Raw genomic sequence first — 21,901 nt, forward strand, 5'->3', positions numbered from 1 at the left:
TGGACATTGTTTATTTTTGTAATGACAGTCATAATTTCTACATGAAACAAATTCTTTTACCAATTTTATTTGAAAAAAAAAAGGTATAGATGAAAATCATTTGTTCTATAGGCTACATTAAAGTACTTTTTCCAACTATTTACAACATACGTTAAACATAACAAAATCAACATAAACATTTAAATTTACAGTACATAAAATAAGAAAAAAATGTAGACTTCTATTGAGCTGAGCAGGGAGACCCTGGTGGAGCTGCTGGACCTGGACCGGGATGGGCTGCCCCTGGTAATGCCTTCTGCTGGTGGGACATCATCTGGTATGGTCTCCAGAGTGTTTAAGTGCATATTTACACTATCCACTAAGTTGTCTACCAACAGGTTTGCAGGGCTGATTCAATCGATGGCTTTCTGAAAAAAAAAAAATACTTTTAATAACCACTAATACTGCATTGGGGAAAAACTACTAAAACCTTAGTTAAGCAAAATTATCTTGCATACTCTAATGTACTTGTATCAAGAGTAAAACTAAAGGTATGTATCCTGCAAGGGAAAAAACTCCTTGTCAGGGTTTTTATGATGGTTTTGCATTTATATTAGGCTACTACTGCATTACTGCGTATGTTGCATTTTACTTCTGTATATTTTGTTACATTTAAACTATATACTTTTGTGTAGTTTAATGTAAAAACGTATTGTGATGTGAGGGGGAAAAGTACTTAAGTAGGTTACTTCACATTTGTACGTGAATACTTAACGAAGTATGCAGTTCTGAAAACTGTTGAAACCTTTTACTTAAATGATTTTTTTTTAACTAAAAATCATTTAAGTAAAAAGGGAAAAACACTTGAAACACATCAATATATTTGATTTGATACAGACATAGGTTTGTATCATGTAGTGCGTCATGTCATATCATGTACTTCATGTATCCTAATCATCCCCATATACACTACTGTATATTGACAAAAGTATTGGGACACCCCTCCAAATCATTGAATTCAGGTGTTCCAATCACTTCCATGGGCACAGTTGTATAAAATGAAGAACCTAGGCATACAGATGCTTCAACAAACACTCTCAGGAGCTCAGTGAATTCAAGCGTGGTGATAGGTTGCCACCTGTGCAATAAGTCCATTCGTGAAATTTCCTCACTACAAAATATTCCATGGTCAACTGTTAGTGGTATTATAACAAAGTGGAAGCAATTGGGAACAACAGCAACTAGGCCACAGAGTGGGGTCAGTACATGCTTAGGCGCACAGAAGTCACCAACCTTCTGCAAAGTCAATAGCTACAGACCTCCAAACTTTGTAGAGAGCTTCATGGAATGGATTTCTATGGCTGAGTAGCTGCTTCCAAGCCTTACATCACCAAGTGCAATGCAAAGCGTGGGATGCAGTGGTGTAAAGCACGCTGCCACTGGACTCTGGAGTGACCAATCACGCTTCTCTGACTGGCAATCCAATGGACGAGTCTGGGTTTGGCGGTTGCCAGGAAAACGGTACTTGCCTGACTGCATTGTGCCAAGTGTAAAGTTTTGTAGAGGGAGGATTATGGTATGGGGTTGTTTGGTGGAGGGGGGATTATGGTGTGGGGTTGTTTTTCAGGGGTTGGGCTTTGCCTCTTAGGTCCAGTGAAAGGAACTCCTAATGCCTTAGCATACCAAGACAATTTGTACAATTTCATGCTCCCAACTTTGTGGGAACAGTTTGTAGATGGCCCCTTTCTGTTCTAACATGACTGCGCACCAGTCCTGACCTCAACCTGATAGAACACCTTTGGGATGAATTAGAGCAGAGACTGCGAGCCATCTATCACTCTGTCTCCTCTCCACCAATAAGCTGGTGTGTGGTGGGCGTTCTGGTGCAATATGGCTGCCTTCGCATCATCCAGGTGGATGCTGCACATTGGTGTCACTTTGGTGACTTTGGGTGTTCCTGTGCACCCAGGAACCCTACATCTTCCCTACTTGTAACACATTATTTGCCATTGTGAGGTATTGTCCAAGACATCCTTGAAAAGTACCCCTTATCGCACAACGTTGCCCTGAGGCAACAAAAAGAAAAACTGAATTTGTGAACATACAAAATAAAAAAAAACTTCACAAAACCTGCCAAAAGGCTTCTCTACACCTTCATACACACCGTGTAAATGCATCACAGCAAACATGGCACGCTCTGCAAAACAGTTGTTTTCATTAAAGTCAGTTTGATCTACTAAGTGCAATCTGTAGTATCATTAAATAACATCATCAGTAGGCCTATATCTTCCATACTTTTCCATGCGCACGATAAGGTGTGAAAGTGGAATGCAGAAGCAGGACGGTTACCATGGTAACGAAGGACGCCTGCTTGTGCACACCGATGGAAATTGTTACATGAATTTACAAAACTATCAGATTAAAGTTTACAAAACTATCAGATATTACATTTATTCGTCAAGTTTAAGTGTAACACATATGCGTGTTAATATAACACGTATTTTGCAGATGCTTCTAGGATATTTGATGTGCAGGTTCATCTGGAAGATATCGGCCTACAGAAATCACATTTAAGATGTTTATGACTTTGGGGACATTTAAACATAAGTGGGCAGTGGAATGGGGGAAAATGCAAGGTCGAGACGTGTTTTTAAAAGCTGACCTTCTTTTCAATTGAGCGCCTCGTTTTTAGAACGCCGTGTCATGCGCGAGACGCTGCAGAAGAGCGAGCGCAACGTCCGTCTAGTGCGCGTTTGCCTAGAAAAGCAATGAAAAAGCGCGTTCTGTATGAACGGACCCTTACACGGATTCCCAGATGAAGTGTTCTTAAACAGATTTGGAAAGGTGTGCTGTCTTATCATTCCTCCATCTATTTGAAATCCATGGATCACCCTTGTGTTGCTGCTTGTTCATACACAAAAATACAAATGAATATTACAAATGAATAAAAGACTATCTAGTATGGAAGCCTGTCTCATATACCGATCATTTATCATTAATGTTATTCATTGCAGAGCGTGCCATGTTTGCTGTGATGCATTTACACGGCTTTGACCAGGGGATATGTCGCTAGTGTGGCACGCCCTTCTGCTCCGCTGCTTTGCGCATGCGTAGAAGTGCGAGAAAATAAGTCATTATTACGAGAAAGTTTCTCATTATTATGAGATGTTAAGTCATTATTATGAGAAAGTTTCTCATTATTACGAGATGTTAAGTCATAATTATGAGAAAGTTTCTCATTATTACGAGATGTTAAGTCATTATTATGAGAAAGTTTCTGATTATTACGAGATGTTAAGTCATTATTACGAGAAAGTTTCTCATTATTACGAGATGTTAAGTCATAATTATGAGAAAGTTTCTCATTATTATGACTTAAAGAATCTTTATGTTTTTACTCAATGTGGCGGAAACGGGCTTCCATAGGTAATCATAAAAAGTGAATTAAGATATTTTGTGTGGTTGAGAGAGGATGAATAATAATACTTGAACAAAATTTTAAAGTTGAAAACAGAATAATATACATAACTAACAAATGCTACAGCAACTCCAACAGAAGTATTTTAGGTTTCATATACAAAATGATATGATCAATAAGTTAAGATGACAACATGTTTTTACATTGCTTTAACTTTTCAACTTTTTTTTATGTTATACAAGATTCAGCTCATTTAAAAAAATCAGTTTAATGTAATTTAAGTTAAAATGACTTAAAGATTCAAGTTGGCACTTGCAGCAACTTTTTTTCCCCCAGTGTAGCTACCTTTGACTGTCAATGGCGAACATAAGTTGTGCACTGTAAAAAATGATCGTAATTTTAACGGTAAAAGACTGTAAAAATGCTACAGTGAAAAACTGTTAATTGGTTAACAGAAAGTTTCTGTACTATATACGGTAAATAACTGTGATAGATCTAACGGTACATTTAATGTAATTTTACTGTAACATACCGTTAAATTTACAGTTTTTGAAAGTGAAAAAACAACTCATTGTATAATTTACAGTGAAAAACCGTAAATTGACATTCCCACAATTCCCTGTGACACTTCACATTTGATGTATTTTTGTTGAAATAACTATGTTTGTTTCTTCATAGTTTTCTTCGTTTTTTCTAATCAGTTATGTACATTAGGGGTTTATGTTACATTTAATGTTGTTAAATTAATGTTTATTGCATTTTTAAAATTTCATGTGTTACCATGATGGTGTTTAATGTTTGTGTGAATGACACTGTGCAGCTTCTATATATATTAGTATTAACTTTCTTGTGGAAGAACTGCTTGTGATGAGCTTTGATTGATCATGTGACTCTCATCACTGCTGTGATTGGTGGTTATCAGTGTACAAAACAGATATTAATACTTCAATAGGACGGTAAATTAACTTTATATCATATTACTGAAATTTACTGTTATATTTACTGGATTATACTGTAAAATTGACATGTTGTTCAGAATAGCACGTACATTTTACAGTTTAAACCAGTAAATATAACAGAACTCCAGTGTGTTATATGCTGGTTTAAACTGTAAAATGTACATGTTATTCGGTAAAAGCAATTACTGTTTTGTTGTATATTTTACGGAATTGTTCTGGTAACCCCAGCTGCCAGTTTTTTTCCGTAAAAACTACGGAATTTTTTTTACAGTGTGTATAAAACAGAAATGTAAGCCTTCATAACCAGAGACTTAGAAATATAAGGGATTACGAGAAATATGAAATGAGTTAGAGGTCAAAGTTGCTAAATGAGGAAAGTGTATCATCTTACAGCAGTGTAACCCCTTCCTCACCTCTGCGTCTGAGAGCTCAGCTCTTTCTCAAGTTTAACAGCAATTACAGCAAAGTGTCTGAAGAGAGAGAGACAGAATCTATTAGCGGACTAGCAGAGATGGGGCACAGTGACATCATCACGTAAATGTCAACGGACCCGTCAGAACTTCACAAGGACTGTCTTGACTGAAATACAACTTAGCAGTATAGGAGACAAGGTTCTTTAAAATATGTAAACTGAAAGGATAATACAACTTGTTGGGTTTTACTGGATCAGTATGTGTTCTGAATCCAACAACCAACTATTGAAATGTTACAGTTTTGTTGCTAATAACTGATATATTTCTGTAACTTAGGTTTAACAATTATATAAGATCATACTTTCTAATAAAGAACAATAATAATGAATAAATATGACCACATCATCTCAGCATGTAATCCACTGCCATCTGCAGTATAACTTTTTACACTGTCCACGGATCGATCGACCCTTAAATCGGGATAATAGCAGACAATATTTTACAGATGCCAATATAAACAGAGCGTATACTTCAAGAGGTCTACAGTTTTGATACGTCGCTGTCTTCGACCTTGATAATAATCAGAAATGTTTCTTGAGTATCAAATCATCATATTAGAATGATTTCTGATTTGTGAAGGATCATGTGACACTGAAGACTGGAGTAATGATGCTGAAAATTCAGCTTTGATCACAGGAATAAATTACATGTTAAAAATAGATTCACATAGAAACCAGTTATTTTAAATTATAATAATATTTCATATTACTGTTTTTATTGTATTTTAGATCCAAAAAAGATAAGCCTCTGTGAGCAGAAGAGACTTCTTTCAAAAACAAAAAAATTACTGACCATTATATCAATTCAATTCATAAAAGCCTAACTATTTTTTGACTGCTTACTTACAGAAGAACAGATAAAAGTGGGAAAGAATTGGGAATAATATTGAAATACTTAAGCTATATCATTCACAACTTATTTTAATTCAATCAAGTGTAATTCTAAAACTGTATTTCACTCAAAAGTCATAAGTAGAACTGTATAGCAGATGTTCCAGTACATTTGATTCCATTAGCTCGGTGTGTGATTTTATTTAAGAGCAAATGCCTTTGTTTAACTTATAAGGATATAATGCATGTACTGTATCAGATCTTTCAATTATCAACCGGCTTTTCAGTTTTTGCAGCAATCATACCAAACCACTGGTCACCGAGTTCAACATCCACGAACAGCTCTTTAATTATTCACACCGTATATAAATAAAACCTGATGCCTCCCATTTCTGCCCTCTTCCATGCTTTTATTTCACAAGTTCACACAAGCTCTGCTCTGTTGTCCGTTTCTCTCTCTCAGTCTCTCCCTGATTACTCATCCCTGCAGAAAAGACATGACACTGGTTATCCACGGTTCTGCCTTACACTGGGCCAATAGGTGAAAATTATCCCGAGCAATACTATTCCACCTTTTAATCCTCATAAATCTGGCTGTGTGAGGACATATGCTCAAACAGACTGTGCAAAACATGTGGACATGTATGTAGTGTGTCCCGCATCTCATTTCCATGATATCCCACACAAATGCTGTTAATGCTATTCCACATCAATGCTGGTGTGGCCGGTTTCAGCATCAATGCATTTACCATGAACGCACCGACATTAAAGCAACACAAAACAATACTTGTTGAATGTTGTGAAAGTAATGCTCACCATAAAACACCCTGAACCATTAAACACTATCATATAAACATATGATAAATAGACAGAAATAGAGTTTATTTAATCCCATAACAGAAAATTGCATGCAACATCAGACACAATATACAGACATTTAGTGCACTACAGACACAGTGTAGACATCTATACTAAACAGCATACTCACTCGACCTGGGTTGAGTTCAGATCATATGTTAATCCATAAGCATAACCCGATGCTTTTCTCAGATCACGACATGTATGCTCCAGTTTTCCTCGAATGTTTTTAGTGCTGATAATTAAGAGAGTAGTAAATAAGATCATTAACACTAATGGAAACAACACACACTCTATTATAGTGTATGTTACACCTTCCTCCCCTTCATAGGCTGCTTGCACAAATAATTTCACCACCCTAATTTGATCTTCCTGCTCCCTGGCGCGTGCAAACAGGTTTTCCCCGTGGAAGAGAAGGATGATGATGATGATGATGATGTTGGTGGTGATTTTGCCCCGTTTTAAATCGCCCTCCTGATGTCTAATGCAAGCGGTTCATGTTTCAGACAGACGACACACACACACACTCACGCGCACACACACTCACGGCTCCTGGCGGAACTGCACCTTACTCTTTATTTATTTAATTCATTTTTTCTTTCTTTCAGATGTCACGCGTGGGCGGTGGGAGGACTCACGCGAGTTATGGCAAGCCATTTTAACATTTAACAGCTAGACTGGATATGTGTTGCAGATATCTGTAATTCAGTTTTGCCTAGTCAAACATTTCAGATATCCGAAACTACATTCTTCCTATCCATAATTGTCATTTCAGATATCCACAAAGACATTCTTCCTAGGACAAATGACATCACTTTTGCCATTCATTTGTATGGGGTTTATCATTACAGATATCTACAATTCAGTTGCAGATGTCCACTATGTGAATTACGGATATCTGCAACTGAATTGTAGATAATCTGTAATTCTAGTTTGAGATATCTTCGATTTGATTCTGACTAGTCATAACTCCAGTTCAAGATATCTTTAATTCACCTCAATTCAAGATATCTACATGTTCCTTTTCAGATATCTTAAATTAAGTTTTGACTTGGCGAAATGACGTTGTAGATATCTGTAACTGGAGTTATGACTAGTCAAAATGACGTTGTAGATATCTCAAACTGGAGTTAGGGATAGTCATAATTTAATTGTAGATATCTATTATCAAGTTATAGATATCTTGAAATTAATTTTGATTAGAGATATCTGAAATTTGAGATATCTGTAACTTTCATTCTTCCTAGTCAAAATGTAATTACAGATATCTTGAATTAGAGTTTTGACTAGGCCAAATGACGTTGCAGATGTCTGTATGCATCACACTTTAGGCGGGAGCAGAGCGTGTTGTTCAAATCATCAAATCACATAGCACCTGTTAACTGTTAACTTTAATTAGCACTGATTAGCACCATGTCGGAGCAACCAGAGTTTTTAATCGTCTTTTTAATGCTGTTAGATACGGTTTCAAACTGAAAAAATAAAATAAAAAATAAGAACTTTTTTCTCATCTAAGGAAGTTAATGTTATTGTACTTCCATGGCAAGAATAGCATGCATGTCAGCATCTTTATTAAAGTGAATTAGTGTGAATCTCTTTCACGCATAAATCTTACGGCAACAATAACCTTTAAAACATGATCATAAAAATAGCATTGCAAAATTTTTTGTTTGTTTGTTTGTTTATAAAAAACATTTTCTGGTGTTTTTTTTCGATTACAGCCAATGCCATGACTGCTTCTTTCTTCTTCCATTCATAGAAATAAGGAAATGAACCCACTTCTTCTTTGATTATGGCGGGGAAGGGAAATGGATATCTAAAATAGAGCAACGTCATGCACAATAATTTGCACTAGTCATAATGACGTTTGAGATATCTTTAACTTTCATTCTGCCTAGTCAAAACTGAATTACAGATATCTGCAATTGTCATTTAAGATGTGACGAGTTGAATGTCATTTTCAAATGACGTCATTGCAGATATCTGTAATTCAGTTTTGCCTAGTCAAAACTGAATTACAGATATCTCTATCTGTCATTTCAACTAGTTACAATTACGTTACAGATATCTTGAATGACAAATCCAACTATCCAAAATGTAATTACGACTAGTCAGAAAGACATTGTTGATATCTACAATGTTAATTCCGGATAGTCAAAATTAACTTTTAAATGTTAAAAGGGCTTGCCATACGCGAGTTCGGTAGGTGACTGTGACGTGGCGCGCGCGAAGGGAACCGAGATCACGCGTGGAGATTCGTCCAAAAAATTTTTAAAGATTAGAAAGACACCGACGTTCACAGACTGTAAATGTGAAATATTTGTGTGTACAAATGACTGAGACCAGAAGTCATGATTCTAGGAAAATGCATCTATTTTACTCTACTTTTATATATAATAATAATAATAATAATAATAAATAAAAAATCTTCATATCAATATGATTTAAAATGTGTGAATTAGGGTCTAGTATTGGGTGTGAATTTTAAAGCCGCTTTTAAAGTCACCATGAAATCAAAATGGGCGGTAGAACACGCGGTTAAACTTTATGTACAACACTGTTCCAGAATAGTACAACTAAAATATTTGACTGTGTGCTGCACATTTTTCAGAGGACTGTCTCCAGAACCTGGGAGAGTATATGTTACAAGGCCGGCTGTGCACAAAGGCTGATTCTAAAAAGTGGGGCAATTCCATCTTTGCAAGTACAATCTGGCGCTTCTGATTCACAGACACAGCCTTTAAGATTATTTTCATATTTTAAGAATTTGCTACTGACTATTCAAAAGTTTTGAGCAGTATAGTCGCGCTTGTTAGTCATTTCTACAATCACAAATGCAGACATAGTTTTATGTTTACATAGTGACCATGATCCCTTTAATATTAAAAATAACCAGTGCACATATTTTTTTTAATACACGTGTCCTATATCCCTGGTAATCCAGAGTTCTTGTGAGAGCACAAGTTGAATTTGCTCAGCGAGTTACTCTGGTGTCGAGTAATGATGCTCATTAAATATGCCCCTCGATCTGAGCTGCACCAATCACATCGGGTTACCGGGCCAGAGGCGAGCTAAACAGATGACGACAGCGCTGTGACGTCGAAGTCATTAGTAAACATTGCAAGATGGCTATGGATGAACACCATTGTTTGAAACGGCTTTGGCCGCTACAATGAACGAGTTAGACTTGGCTTTTTATCTAAAACAGGAACAGAAGACGCCGCTCGAATCGTTCCTTTGCAAGAAGGACGTTTTTACTGTTTTGCCGACCGGATACAGTAAGAGTATAATCTACCAGTTAGCTCCGCTGGTAGCTAAGCGTATGGGGTTTATTGTTGTGATTGGTCGTAGTGTTATCCAGTTGCGTGCAGTGAGATTTTCAAATGCATGCCTGGTGCCGCCCCTCGAGCTGGGCGATTTTCATTAGTCGACACCAGACCATTAAAGGTTGTATCAGTGATTTCAGGCCCAAACATAAATGATCACATTCATCTAAAATTTCCTAACGATTCGCTAGCTGCCCGCCCCATAAGCAAGCCGTCAAAAAAACACGTCTCTGTAGGCAGCCTAGGCTCTGAGATCTGCACACAAAAACAGTTGGTATCAACATCACTCAAAACCAAAATAAATAGTGTTCCAACCAATCACCGACAGGGGTGGGTGTTGTGAGGTTTTGCGCTCGTGCACGGCTGCCTATGACGGCTGCACGCGAAAACCTCACAACACCCACCCCTGTCAGTTGATACCAACTGTTTTTTTGTGCAGATCTCAGAGCCTAGGCTGCCTACAGAGATGCGTTTTTTTGACGGCTTGCTTATGGGGCGGGCAGCTAGCGGATTGTTAGGAAATTTTAGATGAATGTGATAATTTATGTTTGGGCCTGAAATCGCTGATACAACCTTTAATCTTATTAAATTTAGGTCTGGATTTCCAGGCTATGTGTCCTCCCTCATGATCTCTAAAGGTACACTGTGTAGGATTTTCTCCCATCTAGCGGTGAAATTGTTTATGACTACCAACTGAATATTACTTTCTAGCCCCTCCCATTCCGAGGGCGTTTTAACTCCTACAGTGGCCGTATTATTTCAAAACTGCCGGCAGTCGCGAGTAATCTCCCCCTCGCATTCGTCACGGTGCCACTGAGTGTAAAAACGCGAAAGGCGAAGCTTGAATTTCCAGGTACAGTATGTCCCTCTTTGGCTAATGTATTTTCAAGATGGAGGCGCAACATGGCTTCCGCCATTCGAGCGACTCGCTCGTATGTATTCTAAATGGCAGATTCTACGCTTACAAGAAAACTTGTAATTACACATTAATGAGCACATATCATTTTGAAAGAACAAAGTGTTTTTTGCTAAGAATCAACTTAAAAAAATTACACAGTGTGTTTAATTAAAACCGGATAGTGTGTTTACTGGCGTGGGGGCGGGACAACCTGCTGTCACTCACATGAGATGACAGCAATTGCAAACAACAATTCAACCATCCAATCAATTCCCCACGGACAAAATCAAGTCCCGCCCTACATTTATTTCTTGTTCGTCACAATAAGGAAGAAAAGATTATCACAACATCAGTTTCATGCTGACTTTAAAAAACAAGCTGCTATCAAGTTGCTAAGTAAGATCTACAACTACCACAAGAATGTCAGTCTAAATGCTTTACAAATTGCAGCTTCAAAGTTCACATTTGAGGTATAAAGTTGTAAAACTGTAAAACAAAGGCATCTTCAAGTAGCCAATGTTAACCACGGAGTTATTTTATAAATTCAAAACTCGATTATAAAACATTCAATTGTTTTAGCGCAGACCTATATGGGTCTGTATCAAGAGTAATGGTGCGACTCCTCAGCCAAGGAATTACAGCGGTTTACAGTGGTTATTCACATCTGTGGATCAATATACATTTATTTTAGAGGTTTGTTTTTGGAGGGAGGGTGTGGTTTTTATGATTACACAAAAATGTGATTGATTCCAGACTCCAACATGACACATCCATCAAGTAAGGTAAATTAACTACACACGGATTTTAAGATTGTTCTATTAACATGCTTAACCCTAATAGACCAGTAATAAGTATATCTCCTACTTTTTTATGTTTATTCGTATTTGTACTTCCTGGGCATTCTGTCTCTAGATCTCTCTTGTGTTTGTGTTGGATCTCCTGGTAGTGTTGAGACTGATTGTGATGTTTCTCTTTCTTGTACCTGTGACTGTATATCTGTGGATTCACTCTCCTTTCCTGATCCATTTGCATTGTTGCTCCAGGGTTCTCTTGTGCATGTGTCCTAGCCATTGTAGGTAAAATGTCAAATTCTGATGTTATTTCACTTTGCTGATTCGGTGTCAGTGGGTTGAACAACTCCCGCGGAGTGCCAGTATTCCCTCTTCTTGTTCGTCCTGTGTTTTGATCATGATGGTGTCTATCCACTGCAATATTGACACACAAGCAAAGAAACAGGACATGCTTAATATTGAACTAACCAAATCACAAAACAAATACAGCTGCAATGATGCTGTAAGTCAGTCCTCCACCTACAACGGACAGAAAAATCTAACCAAACAAATACACCAAGGATTGGTGTATCTGCTACCAACAGGCAATACTTGTCCTTTCTGTGGACAATGAGAAACTAACAAAATGCACTGAAACTGCTTGCTAGCGCACAGATTAAAATAAAAAGCATTTTAATGAGGGAAAAAGTAGGTGAAGAAAAGCATCAGTATATGACGGCAAGTGCATCCACCTTACAGTATATACCCACATGACACTTACAATTTGGTACACTTATACAACATATTCTGTCTGTAATGTATATGATATTTTGCCCAAACACACGTCTCAATGTCTCTCCTGCCACTGCGCGTGATTCGAGTATGCCATCGTCTTCCACTGCAGACAATCACAAGATATCGATTGATAAAATATGATTTAAAATACAAAAATGACATTGCTGATTGGATTGCGAATTTAAATACAACAAAAATGAAATGAACATCTCAAGCTCTTCCCATTAAAGATACAGTAACTACCATTTCATTAGTTACAGTAACATTGTAATATTCTCTGATCATCCTCACACTTTCAGATTAGAAAAACAAGTGATATCTTACTGATTGTAGTATTAAACAACAAAAAAGCAATTTACTTCATGTATAGTTCACTTTTGTAATGATCTGGAGAATTTATTTTCTTCTCATTGTCTCTCAGACTTACCAAAGTCATCTGGATCGAGTGTTTCTTAAAGCAAACCTAAGGTTCTTGTTAATAGTTGTACTTTCAGTATCAGAATGGCATCTTGTACTTGTCTTAGTGAGTCTCAGTGTCTCAATCTAGCTTCATCACACTTCTGAATCCCTAAAACAAACCAAATATCAAGGTGATTTCTTAATGAGTCACAGCACAGCAATGATGGCCCCAAAAAGTATTTGGAAACCTGAGACACAATTTAAAATGTTTACATGTCTTTGCATTATATATCAATTCAAAATATCAAAAAGAGTGGCAATTTAGAAAGAAAAATAGCACAAACACACTTTTCAATAAAAAAAATAAAAAAAATGTTTTATAGGATACAAAATATGAGGAAATAGATAGATTGTTAAAAATAAAGACATAACGTTGCTGGTTGTTACATTTTGTGGAACATGTTAAAGGGATAGTTGACCTAAAAATGAAAATTCAATCATTATTATTTACGTTCCAAACCTGTACAATTTCTTTCTTCTGTGTAACATAAAATAAGACATTTTGAGAAATGTCAAGTTATTTTTTTCTGTTCATACAATGGAAGTCAATGAGTTCCAAAACTGTTTGGTTACCAACATTCTTCAGTTGTAGAGAATTTAAATAAATTTGAGAAACACATCCATGAAACACAATCATGAGAGCAGCCGATTAAAAATAATTGAAAAAGTGGTTCAGAAAAGTGAAGCCGGTTCTGAGAAAAGCTGAAGCATCATTTGTTTGCAGATGCCACTTGGTTTGATATTTTGTTTCTAATCCTATGGATTTCATTGACATTTTCAAGCATGACTTAAGTATCCAAAAAATGTTGGAGCCACTGTACGTTTAAAGTAAAAATGTTACATGCTTTGCCTTTTTATATATTTTAACTAGAACAAAATTTTAAAATGTCAATGTTAACCTGCTATATTCAGTAAATATACAACAACAGACATGAAACATGAAACAGTACTGATGTGTTTTTCCATGAACAAAGAACAGAAATGAGCTGGAGAAGAAAAGTTCAATAATGTATATGTATTAAAACAGCATCTTACCTTTCACTTGCAAGTGAACTATTCCAGTCTGCAGATATCCGTCATGAAGATAACTCCTGAAAACTTTACATGTGTATTTTCCTATCTGACTGCTGATCATTTCTCGAAGTCAGAGAAAAAGTTCCTCTCTCCAGCTCCTGGACGGACAGACTCAGTCAGAATTGTATTTTGTAATGTTTGACATTCATATATAACTTCACAAATACAGAGGCCTTTCTGTAATCTCCTGACATCTCTGAGAGTCAAAGACATTAGATCCTGCAGTGAGAGACTCACTCGACCCTCATAGCTCTCTATCATCTGTCCATCCTTACAATGGAAGACCAGATCCTCCTTTTTCCACATGATTTCCATCAGCGCTGATGGCTGACTCAAGATGACATGACAGAACGACATCATCTCCAGGATTAAAATATGCAATGTCAGACTGGAAAACAAGCGACAACTCTGAAGAAGAGAGAGAGAGAAAAGAACAATTAATAAAGAAAAAATATACCTGTCAGACATGTCATAATAGTGTTTTATGTTCAGTGAGACTCAGCCGAAGCATTAGAGTTTTATAGATGTTTGTTTTGACTTGCCTTGCAGTTTCTGACATATATTAGCTTCAGCTGTTTTTAACATTTCTGCACACCTGAGACACTGACAGAAAATTCACTGTAAGCCTAGAAAACACGCTAATATGAAACTGTCTGTGAATATCAAGCTTTTTAAAACATTATTATTATTATAAAACTTAACATAATATGATTCTTAACATAATTACTATACATAAATTATTATTATATTTACAGTAAATTTAGAAAAAATAGCCTAACTTGTACAAATGCATGAAAATATATTAGGCATGATACTGCCCCCTACTGGCAGAACAGACAATGCTTTAGATATGATAAAAACAAAAAAACAACAGATAAGTGTACACGAAATCCGTATATGTCTTTTGTAAATAATAATAATAGGCCTAGATACATACATAAACGCTGCCGTTTGCTAGTTTTAATGATAATGAAATTGTGACGTTAAATATAAATATATTTTTTTACATACCCAATTTTTGTACTACTGAAACAAATATGCACCTATTATATTTCTGAACGAGGTCCAGTGTTATATATAACTTTTTTTCAAAACAATAAATGTATTTTAAACATTTTAATTTCTGATGCCATGTCCCATTCTGAAGAGCAATGTGGTTATAGCTACTTCAACATATGATCCAATTATATCTTAAAATACGTATCAATTATCTGCCAAAATAAATGAATGTACTTACCTTCCTTCTGTTAACAGCAACAATCGTTTGTTTTCCCAGCTTGAGACGAGAGAGGTATGCATCAACTCGTCTTAGTTAAGGGAATAACATAGTTTAATATGAAAAAAACGGTGGAGTGTTCCTTTAAGAATGACATGATTAAGTCTGTGTTTTGCTCTCAAGCTAAGACAAAGTCTCCTGTGATGAGTAGGAACGTTAAATGACGTGGTTATTTATTAGTTTCAAAGCTGATTTTGGCAACACTTCATAATAACATTCATTTAAAAGTTACCAAACATGAATACATTTTTATAATGCTTAAAATCATTAGTTCATGTACATTCAAGCAGCTAGAAACTATATAATTTTATACATTTTCATATCCATATTTAAATGTTTGTTCAAGTTATGAAGTCTTGGTTAATTAAATCTCCAATTAAGACAAATTTCAATTTCTAATCTGTCTTTTTTTTTCTTTTTTTTTTACATCAAATGAATATGACTGATGTAGTGCAGTGTATGTTTGTAGAGTGTGTATCTGAAACTGTGCGAGTCCTTCAGTCTTTTTTCCGTGTGAATTCTGCATATATGTCGCTGCTCTGGTCGTGTGTTGCAGTGAATCCTGATTCTTCAGCAATCTCCTTCACTCTGTCAGCAAAACCTGACACTTGCTCTTTTGAAAGGTCCAACAAGAAGCTGAACAAGAAAAACAGTGATAATGAGCATTCAGGAGTTTTGCTTGCAAGCTATGCATTAAAACATTAGCATGAGCATGAATGTAAGTTTGATTTGTGTGTGTGTGTGTGTGTGTGTGTGTGTGTGTGTGTGTGTGTGTGTGTGTGTGTGTGTGTGTGTGTGTGTGTGTGTGTGTGTGTGTGTGTGTGTGTGTGTGTGTGTGTGTGATGGACTCACTTCGCTAACTCTATCACCAGAGCAGCATCAGGTGCTGCGATCTCTCTCAGAGCTGATCGAGCTGATGAACCATACTGAGAAAACAGACAAAGTTTGTGTTATCATCAGACAGTTTATGCTGGTCACTCACACACAAACTCAAGTACTGTTTCTGTGAGCTGCGTATGAACAGGCTTCACCTGGCTGAACAGAAGATGCTGTTGAACAAGTTACTGTATTTGTTTTTGAGGGGAAGTTTGTTGAGTGAATCTGGAGACAGAAATGACACTTTCACTCCATTCAGGTTCAGCAAATCTGCAAAAACACAAGAACCCAAAGTAAATGTGTGGAAAACTCTCTCAAAACTATTAAAAGCAGCACTGTTTGATTTGTTTACAGCACTTCACTGGCAATAGATGTACATTGTTTTGACATAATAGGATATTACCAAGCACTTGTGTCTGTTGTTCAGGTTCTGTGTGAGTTTGAGAGGAAGGTGGATCATTCTGTATCTTCTCTTCTGTTGTGAGACTGTCTGTGGATTGACAGCAGGAACTTGACGGGTTTGGTACATCTTCATTCAGTAAAGAGCTCTCTCTAGTGGCAAGACATTCAAACAACGCCAGGACGTTCACTTCTGAAATATCCTGAGCAGTCTGAGAGAGAAAGATGGCCAGAGAAAGGTAAATCATGATGGAAATGTTATTGCAATATAATATACAGTATATCATGCAATGACAAGCTGCTAAGATAAGTCATACATGTGGTCTTGGAAAGAGAAAAGAAGTAATGCAATATAATGATTTTATTTTTCATCAGGTTTTTGTTTGTAACTTAATTTTGGGGGGTATTAGGGGGTATTAAGTTCCTGTCACCTTTACATGTTGGTTGTTCTGTTTCTTCAGGAGGTCTTTGTTCTCGGTCTCTATGCCGAAGGACAGATATGGACCGGAGACGACCCAATATCCCCTAACAGCGACCCGATCTCCACTCTGATACAAACACACACACCGTTGCATGACACTGACAGTGTATCATGGCTCACAACTATTATGGTAGACAGTCAATCTACTCACATGATTGAACACTCGTGTAGTAGGTTAGTCATAAGTGTTCCCTGCAGCCTCTTATCTTGAGCAGTGAGATCGATACTGATACTGAAGCGTTCGGTAAACCAGGGCCAAGTTTCAGTAGTGGGTTTCCCACTCACACCCTCACCTGTCCCAGGACATTTGCAATCCTAAGGGCAGAGCAAATGAACCATGGCTTGTTAACAACAACAGCACTACATTTCAGCTAAGACGTGTGTATTTATTTTCTTATATATTTTACTTTATATATATATATATATATATATATATATATATATATTTTAAGCTGTAGGCTACCAATTTTTTTTTTTTTTTTTTTTTTGCCTGTATGGCAGTTACCTTCCCCAGACCCATTTTCTCCTGAATTGCTCTAAAAAAGCATAAAGGGCACAGGGGTGCAATCTTAAGTACATTGTTAACACTGCAAAATATGACCCATCAAGACATGCATTCAACATACTTAAGAAATCATATTTCTGGATACTCAAATTTGGTTAAAACCACATAGCTTGCATGACAGCACTACAAAAACACAAAAGTGAAACCCCATTGCCTTATCTAATGCTTTTCTTATTGTTGTGGGCTTTATAGGCTGAGTGATATTTCTTATAATACACAAGTGAGATAGACTAGTGCAATATTACAATATTAGCACACGGTTTGCCTCAAAAAAAAAATTAATAAATTATTGACGATGCAGTCGTCACCGGCGCACAATGACTTATGGGGTAGAATAAGCCACTAAGGATCCGTTTTGTATCCTTCCTTTCACGGGGAAAGAACATGGGAAAGAAGGGTGCATTTGGTGTTGCTTTTAGCCTTCGTCGCGCCGCGATGACGCAACCGGCCTTCGAATACGGGCCTTCGTTGGATGACGCAATCGGCGATGACGCATTTGGCGGTGACGTAATCGGCCTTCAAAAGATGCAGTCTTGTTTGCTTGTCATTCGCTGCAGTTTGTGTGAGAGGAGAATTGCCTAAAGTGAATATCTGTGAAATACGGATTGGAAAATATATATATATATACCCCGTTTGTTTTTAATTAGTCGGCAACAGTTTTTACTAAAGTTTTACAGTCGGCGCCAGTGTTTACTAAAGTTTTACAGTTAAAGTTATAAAGTTAAGTTTTACTAAAATGGAGATGACCGACAAAGCGTTGAACAACGAGCGACTAGAGGCGGCAGCTCGTTTTAAGGCTTTCGTGATGAAGAACAGCACTAAAACAAACCTCAATCTCTATGACAATCTTGTACGACTGTTAACCAAAGTTATGGATGAGCGTCCAGAGAATGCAGTCGATGTGATCGAGGACATAAGTCGCGAGCTGAAAGGAAGTATCCTTCAGGTGAAACAGGACACCTTGCGTGACAATCCATCCTCATCCTCAGCTCAGTTGCTGGCTGAGCAGCAGAAGACACTCTTCAAACGTGCAGCAGGCAGGGACGGTGATCCCGAGGAAGAGCTGGTGGATTCTCCTCTACCGAATGTTGCAGAACTGGCGTTCTTCTTTGAGCAAGCTGGTGTGGGTCTGGGGAAAGAGGAGATGCAGAGAATCTTTCTGGCTTTGAAACAACTGGTGGACACACAGTGTCTCCAGCGCTGTCGATTCTGGGGCAAGATCCTCGGCACACAGAGCAACTACCTGGTGGCTGAGGGGGAATTCAGAGAAGGTGAAGGGGAGGAGGAGCAGGAGAGCACAGAACCATCAAATGAGGAGAAAGAGTCACAGAAGGACAAGGATGAAGCAGAGCTTGTAGAAGCTGCTGATCCACTCCCTAAATCAACTTACATGCCACCTCCGCCAGTGCCAAAGGAAGAAAATCACACTGGCGTCAATAAATTCACTTATTTTGTGTGTCAAGAGCCCGGCATGCCGTGGGTCAGACTGCCGGTGGTCACCCCCGCTCAGATCACAGCAGCGCGGCAGATCCGCAGGCTCTTCTCAGGCAGGCTTGATGCTCCTGTTGTAAGTTTCCCTCTCTTTCCTGGCAATGAGGCCAACTACCTGCGTGCCCAGATCGCACGGATCTCAGCCGCCACGCACGTCAGCCCTGTGGGATTCTACCAGTTTGGGGAGGATGAAGGAGATGATGAAGGAGATGATGAAGGACTGCGAGACACCTTTGAGGAGAATCCTAACTTTGAGGGAAATCATATACACGAGATGGCTGAGTCTCTGAACCTATGGGCCCATCATGTACAGCACATACTTACACAGGGCCGATGTGTGTGGGTAAACATAACTCCGAAGTCAGTGGATGACGTTGACGAAGATGCCGAGGAGGAGGAAGAACCTGATGAGCTGGAGTCTGAGATTGGGCCTCCTCTTCTGACGCCTCTGTCTGAGGATGCAAAGATTCATGACACCCCATCTTGGAGCTCCATGATCTCCTCTAACCTCATTCCTCAGTTTTCCATCGCTGTGCTGCGCTCCAACCTCTGGCCTGGAGCTTATGCTTATGCTTCTGAAAGTGGCAAGAAGTTTGGAAACATATACATTGGTTGGGGGTTGAACTATATCGGAGAGGCCTACACCCCAATAATGCTTCCACCGTCACACAGCGAACACCGCAGCGGACCCGAAATCACTGAGGCCCAGGACCCCAGTGTGGAGGAAGAGCAGGCTTTGCAAGCAGCCCTGGAGGAGACGGAGGCCCTGGAAGAGACAGAGGATCTGGAGGATGATGAGGATGATTAAAATGGAGGTGTGACTCTGCAATGGACACAAATATTCAGTAATATTCGGCGAATCTTCAGTAATGGCGGCGGTATTTGGCTCGGTAAGTTCGTATACTAATCAGATTAATAAATAATTGTTGCTCTGTAAGTTGGATTTTAACTTTTATGTTAGAGACCGTGTATCTGTGACTACTTAAGTTGAATTGGTTAATTTAATCATTTGTAGAAATGCAGCTTGTGCACCGTGTGGTCCTGGTTTGTGAGGGGCTATCATTAACTTCAAATACTACGTTACCATTACCATTAAATATAAGCGTTTGTTTACATGTTAACTTAATCTATTGATTAGAATAAAGCTCATGCTGATTTATTGGAATTATTGACAAGCTCAGCCTTGATGATACACACAACACTAACAAAACATATCCCAAATGTGCCATGTTTTAATACAAAACACCATTTTAATTAACATTACTTCACCATATTCTAAACTTCTGTTTTTTGTAGTTTCACAGATTGCTGGGGACGGACAAACATACGTGCCAGGAAGGAAACCCAGATTTCCAGTTGCAAAACCAACCCAGGCCACTGGTATGTTTTCACATAAGGAACATAATGTTCAAATGTATTATATCCTGTCTTGATCAAAGCAGGCAAAAGGCATACTGTTTTTATTTATTTTTTATACAAATTCTCAAAAGCAGGACAAGCGGTCAGTCTGTGAGACGGTCAGAGCGCGCTGGTGGGCTTTCTTAAATATCCAGTTCTGCTGTTGTTTCAGTGTACCATTTAAGTCAAGGTAAGGCTATTTTCGATTCTGTAATAATTTTGAATTTTTATCTTCAAGTCAAGGCAAGTCATCTTCATATATATATATAGCGCTTTTAACAATGTAGATTGTTTCAAAGCAGCTTTACAGAGATAAACGTATAATTTAAAGGAATACTCCACCGTTTTTTCATATTAAACTATGTTATTCCCTTAACTAAGACGATTTGATACATACCTCTCTCGTCTCAGTGCGTGCACTCAATCGCTCTGGCGCGCGGCGACACTTTGATAGCACTTAGCTTAGCCTAGTTCATTCATTAGGTATCAAATTGATACCTAATGAATGAACTAGGCTAAGCTAAGTGCTATCAAAGTGTCGCCGCGCGCCAGAGCGATTGAGTGCACACACTGAGATGTTATTGTTATTATGGGAATAACATAGTTTAATATGAAAAAACGGTGGAGTGTTCCTTTAAGGTAACAGAGATTGTTTTGGCTTTATAGCGGTTCTTTAAAAAGTTATTTTCCAGCTAAAGTTAGTTTTGATTTGATTCGCTTCCGTCGCAACGATCATTTGTTATTAAATTAGGGGCCGCTAAGACGACACCATTCTCTCTACACAGACTCTAAACACGAACCTGGGAGAAACCCTGATGGCGTTCACATGCGCATTAAGAATTGGTTCTGTAGTTATGTGCGTTTGAATATACACTGCTCAAAAAAATAAAGGGAACACTTAAACAACACAATGTAACTCCAAGTCAATCACACTTCTGTGAAATCAAACTGTCCACTTAGGAAGCAACACTGATTGGCAATCAATTTCACATGCTGTTGTGCAAATGGAATAGACAACAGGTGGAAATTATAGGCAATTAGCAAGACACCCCCAATAAAGGAGTGGTTCTGCAGGTGGTGACCACAGACCACTTCTCAGTTCCTATGCTTCCTGGCTGATGTCTTGGTCACTTTTGAATGCTGGCAGTGCTTTCACTCTAGTGGTAGCATGAGACGGAGTCTACAACCCACACAAGTGGCTCAGGTAGTGCAGCTCAGCCAGGATGGCACATCAATGCGAGCTGTGGCAAGAAGGTTTGCTGTGTCTGTCAGCGTAGTGTCCAGAGCATGGAGGCGCTACCAGGAGACAGGCCAGTACATCAGGAGACGTGGAGGAGGCCGTAGGAGGGCAACAACCCAGCAGCAGGACCGCTACCTCCGCCTTTGTGCAAGGAGGAGCAGGAGGAGCACTGCCAGAGCCCTGCAGAATGACCTCCAGCAGGCCACAAATGTGCATGTGTCTGCTCAAACGGTCAGAAACAGACTCCATGAGGGTGGTTTGAGGGCCCGACGTCCACAGGTGGGGGTTGTGCTTACAGCCCAACACCGTGCAGGACATTTGGCATTTGCCAGAGAA

The 21,901-nt window shown here is 38.3% G+C and overlaps 2 protein-coding genes across 22 annotated transcripts in view; one reads left to right on the plus strand and one right to left on the minus strand.

The window, feature by feature from the left end:
- On the minus strand, nucleotides 1-18,652 carry LOC311067065 (uncharacterized protein). 19 transcript variants are annotated; one of them, XM_084088626.1, is made up of 13 exons: nucleotides 17,023-17,904; nucleotides 16,822-16,938; nucleotides 16,395-16,602; nucleotides 16,147-16,261; nucleotides 15,968-16,041; nucleotides 15,077-15,751; nucleotides 14,382-14,442; nucleotides 14,077-14,247; nucleotides 13,801-13,937; nucleotides 11,724-11,946; nucleotides 6,648-6,752; nucleotides 4,770-4,826; nucleotides 1-407 (listed from the first exon to the last, which is right to left on the minus strand). In XM_084088626.1, the coding sequence occupies exons 9-13, from the start codon at nucleotides 13,898-13,900 to the stop codon at nucleotides 368-370; spliced, it is 525 nt and encodes a 174-aa protein (XP_083944752.1). In that variant the 5' UTR covers nucleotides 13,901-13,937; nucleotides 14,077-14,247; nucleotides 14,382-14,442; nucleotides 15,077-15,751; nucleotides 15,968-16,041; nucleotides 16,147-16,261; nucleotides 16,395-16,602; nucleotides 16,822-16,938; nucleotides 17,023-17,904; the 3' UTR covers nucleotides 1-367. The 19 variants fall into 19 exon arrangements, 8 of the variants coding, with proteins under 8 accessions (XP_083944752.1, XP_083944756.1, XP_083944755.1 ...); XR_014603166.1 differs by lacking the exon at nucleotides 4,770-4,826 and adding exons at nucleotides 12,293-12,409; nucleotides 12,734-12,874 and having other exon boundaries at nucleotides 14,077-15,751; nucleotides 17,023-17,912; XR_014603167.1 differs by lacking the exon at nucleotides 4,770-4,826 and adding exons at nucleotides 12,356-12,409; nucleotides 12,734-12,874 and having other exon boundaries at nucleotides 14,077-15,751; nucleotides 17,023-17,910.
- Nucleotides 17,970-21,901, plus strand: part of LOC311067064 (radial spoke head protein 4 homolog A-like) — a 17,804-nt gene continuing 13,872 nt past the window's right edge. The window contains exons 1-3 of one of the 3 annotated variants that reach the window (XM_084088623.1): nucleotides 17,970-19,817; nucleotides 20,224-20,307; nucleotides 20,418-20,515. In XM_084088623.1, the coding sequence (XP_083944749.1) occupies nucleotides 18,173-19,735 (1,563 nt within the window). In that variant the 5' untranslated portion in view covers nucleotides 17,970-18,172 and the 3' untranslated portion in view covers nucleotides 19,736-19,817; nucleotides 20,224-20,307; nucleotides 20,418-20,515. The remainder of the gene's footprint in view (nucleotides 19,818-20,223; nucleotides 20,308-20,417; nucleotides 20,516-21,901) is intronic. The other 2 variants (XM_084088625.1, XM_084088624.1) reach the window with 2 other exon arrangements.

Source organism: Abramis brama (genome assembly GCF_963993115.1).
Source record: "Abramis brama genome assembly, chromosome: 17".
Taxonomy (NCBI): Eukaryota; Metazoa; Chordata; class Actinopteri; order Cypriniformes; family Leuciscidae; genus Abramis; species Abramis brama.